The following is a 12,896-nucleotide window of genomic DNA, read 5'->3' as shown; positions in this document are numbered from 1 at the left end:
GCTCAGCATACCTGGCCACGAGCAGACAGCAGGGACAGAGAGCCCGGGGAGAAGCGCTTGCTTTCACGTGCCTAAGCGCATTACATGTGAGATTCCCTCCATTATAAAATGCAGGTGTCACGAGTACCAGCCCTTTTAGCATCAGAATGTATCTCAAATGAGCCTTGGGAGACGTTCCACTGGACCTGAGACACACAGTGAATTCATGCAAAGCCGACTGGGACCAGAGGAGGAAGAACTGCTGGTGCGAGACAAGAGGGGGTGAAGGCGCAGGCCCTCAAGCGGGTAGGAGACACGCCCAATGCTGGGCATGAGGGCTGAGGCGGGGGCGTGGTTCTCCTCGGAGACATGAGAAGGAGATGTTCTGGTCTCTCAGTGGGGTAGGGACATCTAGGAAAACTCGCAGAAGACGCCACACCTCGGGTCTGTGCCACACTTGACTGGAGTCAAATCTGTGTAACCCATGTAATCAGGAGCGTGCAGGACAAGAAACTTACATAAAACTGTTCCTGCTCGAACAGAGGGAGGAAGGATGAAGAAAATGAGCAGAGCCCTTGGAGACGCAGGAAAACCATCTGGAGACACAACGGACAAAGACGCCCACATTCACTGCAAAGCGAAATTCTGCACATCTAGGAAGCTCAATGGACTTCAAGTAGGATAAACACAAAGAACTAACACATCAGACACGGCACAGGGAGAAAGCGGGAAGTCAGAGAGGGCGGAAATCTTAAAAAGAGCAAGAAAAAATGACACAATACTTATTGTGAACCCCAGTAAGATTTACTGCCAAGAGGCCAGAAGGCGGTGGGATAATGAATTCTAAGTGCTCAGAGGAAAAGCTGTCAACCAAGAGTTCTCCATCCAGCAAAGCTGCCTTTCAAATATGAAGACTTTCCCGGGTAAACAAAACCTGAGAGAACTTGTGCTTTCCGACTCCCAGGATAAGAAACACCAAAGGAAGCTCTGCGCCAAAAAGCAGGTGACCCTCAGAGAGTAATCTAAATCCATACAAAAAAACAAAAAGCGCTAGAAAAGGCAATTATGTAATTATAAGACAGTATAAATGCGTATTTTTCCTCCTTTATTCTCTCAACTTAATTAAAAGGCAAATGTATAAAATAATATATCTATAGTGTAGTGTTGGGCCCATAACATATGGAAAGGTAATATACCTGGAATGTATGTGCCAGTGACAGTGAAAGAGGTACGTGGAAGCAAAGCTGCACTGGGCAAAGGAAACGGCTGCAGACGGTAAAGCAATTACAACTGTGTAATGTTGGGTTTTTAACGTTAAAAGATCTGATGTATGCCGTACTCATGCTGCAAAGAGAGGTAAAGAGAACGGAGTTTCACAGAAGTATGTGACAGTGTGATTTAGAAGAAGCATATATTTGGTCATTCAGATGACCAACATACACTTCTCATATACATTTGGTCTTCGCCCACAGTTCCTGGCTCACAAATGCTTGGAATTTCCTAAGTGCAGAGAGTGATACAGGAGTCTTTTGTTCTGTGATGAAGCGACTTTTGGAAGCTGGTTGCCAGGAGGACCAACCCTGTGATCAGAGGGTTGGAACTTTTGGTTCCCATCCCTTGATTTCTGGGGAAGGGGTGGGTAGGGGCGGGTGGAGGTTGAATCAATCACCAACGGCCAACGATTTAATCAATCATGCCTATATAATGAAGCCTCCATAAAAACCCAAAAGGACAGCTTTTTGGCCCTTTTTGGAAAGCTTCCATGGCATGGAACCAGACCGTTTCTGTGGGCTGCTGTGCTGGGCACCAAGCTCCCCAAGAACAGAGCTCCTTCATTGGGGACCTCGCCTTATGTGTCTCCTCATCACAATAAATCAGTAATCTAGTGGGTAGACAGGTTTCCTGAGTTCTGTGAGCTGTTATAGCAAATTAATCAAGCCTGAGGAGGGGTCAGGGGAACACCATTTTACAGCTACCACTGGAAAAGAAGGAGACTTTAAGTAAAACAAACAGAAACTACTATGGGTAAAAAAGAGGTTCAATTAATGATTGAAAGGTTCAACTCACCAGGAAGATATAATAATTATAATGGCTTATGTCCCCAACAACATGGTCTCAAGAAAGATAAAGCTAAAATTAGAGAGTATCAAGGAAAAATGGATGAATCAACATCCATAGTGAGAGATTATAACATGTCTCTTTCAAAAATTGATGTATCATGCAGCCAAAAAAGATCTTAGCAAGAGCACCAACAAGCCTGAGCTACCAGATGTATAAAAACCCTGTGGCTGGGAGTTCATAAAGATGAATCAAAGAGGCAAACCTCCAGTGAGACTGATCAAGAAAAAAGGAAGAGTACGTAAATGATATCAGGAAACAAAAGGAGAGCCCAATGACAGACATACAAATGCTTCAAAAAAATCATAAGCTATTATTTAGATTAGATTACATGAGCAATGCCCTAGATACACATGACTTACCGAAACTGACTCAAGAAAACTAGGAGATGTGAATACGCCTATAGCCATTAAAGGAACTAAATCAGTATTAAAAATCTCACATGTATACACACACACACGCACTCGCACGTGCACACACACACACACGTCTTAGCTCTGTCCATTGAAAGGGCATAAAAGCAATGAGCATTAACTAGTGCTCAGGTCCTCCAAGGATGATTCCAGAGAGTACAAGATGAACTTGGAAATGCTCAAAGAATGATGCAGACATGTCAAAAGGACAGCCTGTGTAACTGTTATTATTTCACAATGCTCATGAATCCAAAAGCTGAGAAGAAACGGCTCAATTATTTGAAAACCACAAACTATCAAAAACTCACTGAAGAGGAAATAAGACAATCTTGATAGTCCTATAACCATTAAATAAACTGAATTCATAATTAAAAAGCTGTCCCCAAATGGTTTTACTGGAGAAGTCTACCAAATATTTGAAAAATGAACACCAATTCTATATAATCTTTTCCAGAAAACAGAAGAGGGTGGAACATTTCTCAACTCATTTTGTGAGGTCAGTGTTACCCTGATACCAAAACTGTACAGTACAAAAAAAGAAAACTACAGACCAATATTTCTCATGGACTTAAATGTAAAAATCCTCAGTAAAATATTAGCAAACCAAATTCAACATTGTACTCAATGAATTATATACTATGACCAAGTGGGATTTATTCCAGAAATGTAAATCTGGTTTAATATTAAAAAAATCAGGGACTTCCCTGGTGGCGCAGTGGTTAAGAGTCTGCCTGCCAATGTAGGGGACACCGGGTTCGATCCCTGGTCTGGGAAGATCCCACATGCTGTGGAGCAACTAAGCCCGTGTACCACAACTACTGAGCCTGTGCTCTACAATCCACGAGCCACAACTACTGAAGCCCGCGCACCTAGAGCCCATGCTCCGCAACAAGAGAAGCCACTGCAAAGAGGAGCCACCGCAATGAGAAACCCGCACACCACAACGAAGGGTAGCCCCTGCTCGCTGCAACTAGAGAAAGCCCGCGCAAAGCAACAAAGACCCAACGCAGCCAAAAATAAATAAAATAAAATAAATTTATAAAAATTTAAAAATTTAAAAATCAATGTACTCCACCATCTCGATAAGCTAAGGAAGAAATACCATATGTTCATAAAAAATGATGCAGAAAAAGCATTTGACAAAATCTAATATTTATAAAAACTCTTAGCAAGTTAGGAATAAAGGGAAACTTCAACTTGATAAAAAATACCTGCCCAAAATACCTATAGCTAATATGATACTTAATGGTAAAAGGAGTGAATACATTGCCCATAAGATCAGGATACCTGTTCTCATCATTCTTATTCGACACAGTGCTGGGAGTTTTAGGCATTGCAGTAAGGCAAGATAAACAAGTAAAAGACACAGAGATTTAGAAGAAACAAATAAAACTATCTCTATTTGCAGATAACATGATTGTATATATAGAAAATCCCAAGCAATCTACCAAAAAACTTTCTAGAGTAAGTGACTTCAGCAAGGTCACAGAATACAAGATCAAAATACAAAAACCAATTACATTTCTTTACACTAACAATAAACATATATAAGCCAAAATTTAAAACACATACATTTACAACTGCTCCAAAGAAAATGAATTACTTAGATATATACTTACACATGTAGAGGATCTGTTTGCTGAAAAATACATAATGCTCATGAAAGAAATAAAAGAATATCTAAGTAAATGGAGAGACATACCATGTTTGTGCATTGGAAGATTCAACATTGTAAAGATGTACATCTCCCCAGATTGACCTATAGGTTTAATGCACTTCCTATCTAAATCCCAGCAAGGTTTTTATAGACAGATAAGCTTATTCTAAAATTTAGGTAGAAAAGGCACAGGCTCTAGAACAGCTAAAACCATCCTGACCTAGAAGAATAAGGTGGGAGGAACCACTTCCTGATTTCAACACCGATTATACAGCTACAGTAATCAAGACAGTGTGGTAATGCAGAAGGTTCAATGGAAGAGAATAGAGACCCAGAAATATACCCACACAAACATGCTTGACTAAGTTTTGACAATGGCACAAAATGCAATGGAGGCAAGACAGCTTTTCAACAAACAGTGCCGGAGCAACTGGACATCCACAGCAAAAAAATGAAGCTTGACCTAATTCTCACACCTTATTAAAAAATTAACTCAAAATGGATCATAGACTCAAATGTAAAATACAAACTGTAAAACTTTTAGAACACAACACAGGGTAAACTCTTCAGAATGTAAGGCTAGGCAAAGAGTTTTCAGACTTGACACCAAAAGAGTGACCCATAGAAGGAAGAATTGTTAAACTGGACTTCAGCAAAACTAAAAACCTTTGTTCTGTTAAAGCCCATGTGAAGAGGATGAAGACAAGCTACAGAATAGGAAAAATACCTGTAAAAAACTCATCTGCCAAAGAACTAGAACCTACAATACATAAAGAACTCTCAAAACTCAACAGTAGAAAAACCAAACAATCCAACTAGAAAATGGACAAATGACATGGACAGATATTTCACCAAAGAAACTATACAAATAAGCACACGGAAAGGTTTAACATCATTAGCCTCAGGGAAATGCAAATTAAAACCATGAGATAGTACTACATACCTATCAGAATGGCTAAAAATTAAAAACAGTGAAAATCACAAGTGCTGGCCACGATGTGGAGAAAACTGGGTCACTCTTACATGGCTGGTGGGAATGTAAACACTCTGAAAAAGTTCGCTAGTTTCATAAACAATGAAACATGCAACTACCATACAACCCAGCAACTGCAATCCTGTGCATTTATCCCAGAGAAGGGAAAACTTACATTCACAGAAAAACCTGTGCGCACATGTTTATGGCAGCTTTAACTGTAACAGTCAAAAACTGGAATCGGCTCAGCTGTCCTTCAACAGGTTAGTGACTGGTTAAATGCTACTCAGCAATAAAAAGGAACAGAGAACTGACAAGACACACGTGTAACAACTTGGAACTGTGCTGGGCAAAGAGCCAATCCCAAAAGGATGCATAGCAATATGGTTCAATTTATACAACACTATTGAAATGAAAAAACTTTAGAAATGTTAGTGGTTGTAAGTGGTTAGGGATGGGCTGGCTTCTAGCCAGCCCACCTCCAGCTTCCCACACCAACCACATCCAATCCGAGCACACCTGGAGCCATCAGGGCACCACTGAAAAGTCCCTTGCTGGATCCACAACCCCAGCTGGAAGTGGGGAAGCACTTGAGGAGCCCATGCCACTGGGAGGCCTTGAGGACAGATGCCCTGAAGAGGGGCCCAAAGGGAAAACCTAAAGCAGAGGCTGGAACAGACACTAAGAAGAGCCCTGTAGCAAACCAGATGCATAAAGGTAGCCACAGCCCAGCCCGACTCCTGCTGAGACAGACCCCTCCACCCACTACACCCAAGGCCCACAGAAGAAAGGCCAGCCTATTTCCAGGCACCAAAATGACTGGACTCCCCTCTACTGTCCTACACAAGGCGCTGACTTTCAACAAAATATGACAAGGCACACGACAAACCAGAAGAAAATACCAAACTCCAGAGACAACACGATCATCAAATCCAGACTCGGATATGACACAGAAGAAGGAACTAACACACAGAAAATTTAACACAAGTAGGATTAATATGCGAAAACCTCTAGTGGAAAAGTTGACAACATACAAGATGGGAAATTCAGCAGAGAGAAACCATAAGCATCAAACAGAAATGCTAGAAATGAAATGTTAAAAAAAAAAAAGATGAAGAAAGCCATCAGTGGGTTCACAAGTAGACTCAACACAGCCAAGGAAAGAATTAGTAAACTCGAAGACAGGTCTATAGAAATTACTCAAACAGAAAGACCAAAAGGAAATTAGAGACACCACAACTAAGTGCAATGCATGATTCTGGACTGGATCCTGGGCCAAGAAAAAGAAAACCCGTAAAGCACATTATTGAAACAACTGATAACACCAGAGTAACAAATTGCAGATTGTTGTGCGGTGTTTGTTGTGTAGTATTTATTGTGCAGTATTGCGTCTAGATCAAACGTCCTTGTTTGGATAATTGTGCTGTGGTTATATAAGAACATGCTGTTGTTCTTAGAAATACGCACTGAGTATTTAGGCCTCAAGGGCACAGTATCTCTAACTTACTCTCAAAAGATTTAGGAAAAATAGGCAGAAAAGAATGATAAAGCAAATGTGGCAAAATATAAATAACTGGTGATTCTGTGTAGAAGGCGTATGACAGGAAGTTCCTTGTATCATTCTAGTAACTTTTCCCTAAGTGTGGAATGATATCTAAGTAACAAGTTAGAAAATTCCCTAGCCCCTGGGCCCAGATGCTCCTATAGGGTTGGTCTATCAAACAAGGACAAGATTATCACCAACTTGTACAAACTGACTTAGAGGCTGGTAAAAGAGAATGCTTCCCAGCTCATTTCATAAACCTAATACAAATGTGATACCAAAAACTATTCAAGGAGCACGTGGAAAAGGAATGGTAGTAAGAGGCTAAGCTCACTTCTTAAAGCAGTTTCAAAAATCCTAAATAAAATATCAGCAAACCAAAGCTGGCAATATACATACAAAAACTAGGATGGTTTAAAATGAGAAAATCTATTAATGTGAAAGAGTAAATGATAAAATCACATAATATAAACAAGGCAGTAATGTAAAACAGTAAAGAAGAAACACCACACACTCCCAATAAATGCCGAAAAAGCATTAATATAAAAATCAATACATTTTTGTAATGTAAAAATTCCCAGCAAACAAGGACTAGACGGGTACTTCCTTAGCCTCATAAAGGTATCTGGTTTTCTAAGTCCTAGAGAAAGTCTTACATTTAATGCTGAAACACTAAAAGCCATCCCTTTTGGGCTGGGAAGATAAGAATGCTCATTACTACCACTTCTAAGTGAAGCTGCAAGAAAAGAAACACCAGGGAAAAAAAGTAAAGAAGTTTTAAAGAGAGAAAAGAGATTTGAAAGAAAACACAAAAATGTCTAAACAGAAAGTCTATTCTCTAATAGACACCTAATAAGGGAGTTCAGAAAACTGATCCCCAAATTCATACAGAAGAGGAAAAGGCCCACAACAGGCAACACGATGGCTGAGGACAGGAGAGGAGCCCACCAGCTGGGAGGACTTCTCACGAAGCTCCTATAAATGTGATGACATGGTGCCCATGCAAGGACTGACCAACGGCCAAGTCCAAAACCAGGCTCTGGCCCCTGTGAAACCCTGACCCACGACAAATCAGCAGGGAAGGCAAAGATGGTCCCCGGAGGGGACAGATGAGGGAGCCCTGCCCTCGGGCTGCACAATCACGGCGTGGCCTTGAGGCTGGAAGAACCTCGATGTGGAACGTGGGCGAGCGAGCTGGCAGAGGACCCAGAACAGACCTGACACCACAGGCTGGAGGGCAGCGGCCCAGACGGGGCTGACAGAGAAGCAGAGTGAGGGCCTCTGGAGGACCCACGGAGAGCAGGGGGAGGTGACTAAGGGAGTCCGAGGCTCCGGGACACCACGAGATGCGGCAGGTCCTCTGGTCACCACTGTCATCCTGACTCCTAACGACACGGGGTGGGCAGGGCCTCCGTCCTGCGGGGAGATGAGGGCCCAGGGATGACATTGCAGCCCAGCCTACAGGGCCAAACGGGACGCCTCCCAGCGTCAGATGTGCGCTTACTTCTTTTACACAGAAACGAGGACTTGTCATGGCAGCTCTCGGCATGCCAGCTGTGCAGGTCGTGGTGGCGGAGCGTGGGGAAGTGGAAGCACTGCAGCTGCGCGCAGAACACGCCATCACCCTCTGATGTGGCCGCCGCGAAGATGGGGTCCGGGGGCAGGAGCACCTCTGAGGAGCCTGCGGGACAGACAGTGTCACAGCACGATGGCAGCAGGCCGGGGAGCAGGGAGGCAGGCACGCTTAGAAACGTTACTGCAACGTCAGAGGCCCTGCAAGGATGGCAGTGCCCACAGGAAGGAGAAAGACGCCCCTTCCTCCCCAGAGGGACTCAGCCAGTGAGAAGCTGTGGACTCTCCTCGACCACAGTGTCAGGACCACAAGTGTGCCCAGGAGTGTCCTCACTGTCCTAAAGGCTGGCACCCTCTGCTGGGGTTAGGGATTCACCCCAAGAGCTGGGATTAGGGCAGGTGAGAACCTACTAGAATGATCCTCCACAGGCATGCTATGACTCTGAGCCTGGAAACCTAATGGCCATTTCCGAGTCAACTACTCCACCGGGAAATAGGAACAGGCACTCATACTCCAGGAGTACAGGTCAGGGATGCTCCAGCAGGACCTTTGAGGACTGAAGGGGTGCCGCTCAGGGGGAAGCCACTGCCCGGGGCCCTGACCGGTCTGTGTGGAGACACGGCCGCCCACCTGCCACAAGGTCCCCCAGGCTGGGAGACGGGTGAGCTCTGCCCGAGCACGACGTCCCTTCACTTTCCACAGGGGGGTGACAGAGCAAGCTGCCCGGGATCCCCGGGCTCACCAGCCCTCACTTGTCCTCAGAGACACATCAACAGCAGGACTGGGATGTGTTTGGGAAAAGGAACTGGCCCCAAGCTCAAGCCAGAGGCCCAAGGAGCAGCCTAACAGGAGAGGCCCAAGGAGGGACAAGGCAAGGCTCGGGTGGCAGGTGAAGGAACCTGCCAGCACCCGGGCAATGGGACAGGTGACCACAGGCAGGTGGGAACGCAGCTGCTCACACGGCTCCTGATGTCACCTCGGTAGTTAAAGCAACACACACGTACGCTCACACATGCACGCTCACACTCACATACACGATCTATTTTAATTCCACCTGCCTGACGGTTCCAGGATGTTTTTGGACTCTAACTCTGACCTTCCCTGTCCTAGGAAGCCTGTCCCTCCCTCTCTGGCCTGAGTTCATGTCCGCTGCACACTCTGCTCATTTTTATGCTCCAATTAAAGTTGTGGACTTTGAAACGAGGGTGGACGGTCTAGAAATGGCCAAGGGAGAAGCCACCACAGGTTCCAGAGGAGGCCAAGCCCCACCTGGGCCTGGAGGAAGGGCCTGACCGGGGCTGGGCCATCACAGCCTCCCCGGGTCTGGGGCCCAATCCTCCACACAGCCCCGCACCGGGCACCCGGGTGGGAGAAGGTTGGAGTGGAGAGCCTGGCAACAGTCGCCCTTGTCAGGATGACGCCCCCCAGGTTCAAGCCCAACAACACTTCTGAAGGACCACGAAGCCTTACCTTTGAATGCCACCTCCCAGTGACCTTCTAAGGAGCGGTTCCGGCCAGTGATGATGTACTGGTAGCCGACCCACAACCTGCAGGAAGACAGATGGCAGGAGACCTCAGTGGGACAGGGGAAAGCAGGCACCACCGTGTGAGTGTGTGCATGTTTTCTTTTTTTTAAAAATAAACTTATTTATTTATTTATTTTTGGCTGCATTGGGTCTTCGTTGCTGTGTGCAGGCTTTCTCTAGTTGCAGAGAGCAGAGGCTACTCTTCATTCCAGTGTGCAGGCTTCTCGTTGTGGTGGCTTCTCTTGTTGCAGAGCACGGGCTCTAGGTGCGAGGGCTTCAGTAGTTGTGGCACGTGGGCTCAGCAGTTGTGGCTTACAGACTCTAGAGCACAGGCTCAGTAGTTGTGGCACATGGGCTTAGCTGCTTCACAGCATGTGGGATCTTCCCGGACCAGGGCTCGAACCCGTGTCCCCTGCATTGGCAGGTGGCTTCTTAACCACCGTGCCACCAGGGAAGTCCCTGAATGTGTGCATTTTTTTTAAATTAATTAATTAATTAATTTTTAAAAAAAAATTTATTTATGGCTGTGTTGGGTCTTGTTTCTGTGCGAGGGCTTTCTCTAGTTGCGGCAAGTGGGGGCCACTCTTCATCGCGGTGCGCGGGCCTCTCACTATCGCGGCCTCTCTCGTTGCGGAGCACAGACTCCAGACGCGCAGGCTCAGTAGTTGTGGCTCACGGGCCTAGTTGCTCCGTGGCATGTGGGATCTTCGCAGACCAGGGCTCGAACCCGTGTCCCCTGCACTGGCAGGCAGATTCTCAACCACTGTGCCACCAGGGAAGCCCAATGTGTGCATTTTTAATAGTTACACTAACCTTTAAAATATTGAGCTTCAAAGGCGTTAATGATTTTTGAAAGTTTTGATACTTAGTTTTAATAAAATGCGTTAAAATTCTAAATAATAAACTCACTAGTCAGAAAAAGTTTTTATCTCGGGTAACTCCTGCCAAGACTCTTCTTATTAGCTGATCCAATAAAGCTTTTACATTCTAAGTAAAATCAACCTAGTTCTTGGTGGACACAAACCTGTGAATACACTAAAACCAAAGAGTAGTATGCTCTGAGGGGTGAGTTTTACGGCATATGAATTACACCTCAATAAAAGACAACCCCGGGCTTCCCTGGTGGCGCAGTGGTTGAGAATCTGCCTGCTAATGCAGGAGACACGGGTTCAAGCCCTGGTCTGGGAAGATCCCACATGCCACGGAGCGGCTGGGCCCGTGAGCCACAGCTGCTGAGCCTGCGCGTCTGGAGCCTGTGCCCCGCAACGGGAGGGGCCGCGATAGTGAAAGGCCCGCGCACCGCGATGAAGAGCGGTCCCCGCACCGCGATGAAGAGTGGCCCCCACTTGCTGCAACTAGAGAAAGCCCTTGCACGAACCGAAGACCCAGCACAGCCAAAAATAAATAAATAAAATAAATAAATTAAAAAAAAAAAAAGTACGTCCAAAAAAAAAAAAAAAAAGAAAGAAATGAAACTTAAAGTCTAAAAAAAAAAAAAAAGAAATGAAACTTAAAGTCTAAAAAAAAAAAAAAAAAGACAACCCCTATGAGTACACACTGCCTCCCTTGGAGCCTCCCACCTGGCAGGTGCTCCCGAGTGTGCTCGGCACAGCCCTCAGGGGCCCCCGACCCCAGCCTCCCAGCTCTGGAGATGTCCATCAGTGGGTCCCCGGCTGCCGTGGGTGCCACTCTGCCCCTCCAGCCCCCACCATGCATGTGTCCATCCTGAGGGCACATCCCCACCCCTCTCCCTTTTCCAAGGACTCAACCACCCAGTGAGCTGGGAGTTATCTTTCTCACTTTGGTGATTTGCCAAGCTCACAGGGCATAACGGTGGAGCCTCCACCTGCCATGGTCACTGCGCTCCTATGGCAGTGTGGCAGCCTTTGCCATCGTGCGGAGGGAGCACCGGCAGTATGGTGACCCTGTGATCCACTGCCGGCCCCAGCAGTGTGGAAGGGGTCCTCAGCACACATCTGACCCCAGAACAAAGCCCCCTGAATGCCGGGCCTGGGAGAGGCCGGCAGTTGGCCAGTTTCCACACTTGCTCTCTGATGCTGCGGAGCCTGGGGGTCTAGGCCAGGCTCCGGAGCCTAGACCGCCTGGGTTGGAACCTGGCACGCCGCAGTTAATACGTGACCTGGTCACCACCCTGGGCCCTGTGTTGTCTGGGGGACTGAATGAGTGGGCCCATGGAAGGCACTGAGCACGGGCCTGGCAGAGCCCACTTTCTCAGAAGGATCCCCCCACCTACCTGCACGGCCTGTGAGCCAGGCCTATGAAGCCCCATGTGGAGCAGCCCCTCCTGACACAGGCCCAGACCCCCTGCAGTTGCAGCAGAACCCACAGAGGGGGACCAACGAAAAGGACTGGCCCAAGGTGACACAAGGTGGCAGCCCATCCCTGCCCCTCTGAGAGACTCTGCCCCATCGCAACACCTACCCTAAACCCCCATCTCCATTTGCTTCCAGGGGGCGGGGCTGCTGCGGGCTGCCAGAGGTCACGTCCTGGAGGCCATCACGCTAGGCAGGCCTTGGCACCCCCCAGGCCCCGGGCCCCACCCCGGACTCACTTGTGCTGGTCCTGCCACGCGAAGCTCCGCTCGGGCTGGTCCCATTCCTGGGCCAGGATGAAGCGCAGCTCCTGGTCAGTGGAGAAGGTGGCGAGGGACCCGTTCACGCGCTGGCAGGTCTGCGCGGCATCCCAGTAGTTCTCCCCGCTCAGGTAGACTCGGTAGCAGCTGGCTGTGCCCTCGTAGTGGTGCCACCCTGTCGGGCACTTCCCTAGGAAACATGAAGGACGGCGGGGAGTTGTCCCCCAAGTTAGCATCCTCACTCCAAAATGCAATTGTACATGCTGCATCTAAGCAGCTCAGAAACCACCCGAGAAAGGGGAAGCTGAGGCTCAACAGGGGAGCTCTGCCTCCAAGACCATGAGCCTCCCAGTTGTATGAGGCTGTAGCCGCTGGGTAGTCAAGACCAGCCGCTGAGTTCGCTGACTAAAGTGGCTGAAGAGCCGGTAGAACTCCTCAGGCTGGCAGTGTGAGCATTCCCACTACATCACCACACCTAAGCATGTCTACTCAGGAGGGGGTTTCAGCTGTGGTTTTTCTGC

General features: G+C 47.1%; 1 protein-coding gene across 3 annotated transcripts in view; it reads right to left on the bottom strand.

The window, feature by feature from the left end:
- Positions 1-12,896, bottom strand: part of DGCR2 (DiGeorge syndrome critical region gene 2) — a 72,702-nt gene that overhangs the window by 10,697 nt on the left and 49,109 nt on the right. For 2 of the 3 annotated variants that reach the window (XM_057526704.1, XM_057526702.1), the window contains 3 exons: positions 12,355-12,574; positions 9,727-9,803; positions 8,188-8,364 (listed from right to left, as the gene is read on the bottom strand). In XM_057526704.1, the coding sequence (XP_057382687.1) occupies positions 8,188-8,364; positions 9,727-9,803; positions 12,355-12,574 (474 nt within the window). The remainder of the gene's footprint in view (positions 1-8,187; positions 8,365-9,726; positions 9,804-12,354; positions 12,575-12,896) is intronic. The other variant, XM_057526703.1, reaches the window with a different exon arrangement.

Source organism: Balaenoptera acutorostrata, chromosome 13 (assembly GCF_949987535.1).
Source record: "Balaenoptera acutorostrata chromosome 13, mBalAcu1.1, whole genome shotgun sequence".
Taxonomy (NCBI): Eukaryota; Metazoa; Chordata; class Mammalia; order Artiodactyla; family Balaenopteridae; genus Balaenoptera; species Balaenoptera acutorostrata.
The sequence above is the reverse complement of the archived record's forward strand: the minus strand, read 5'-3'. Positions and strand labels throughout refer to the sequence as shown.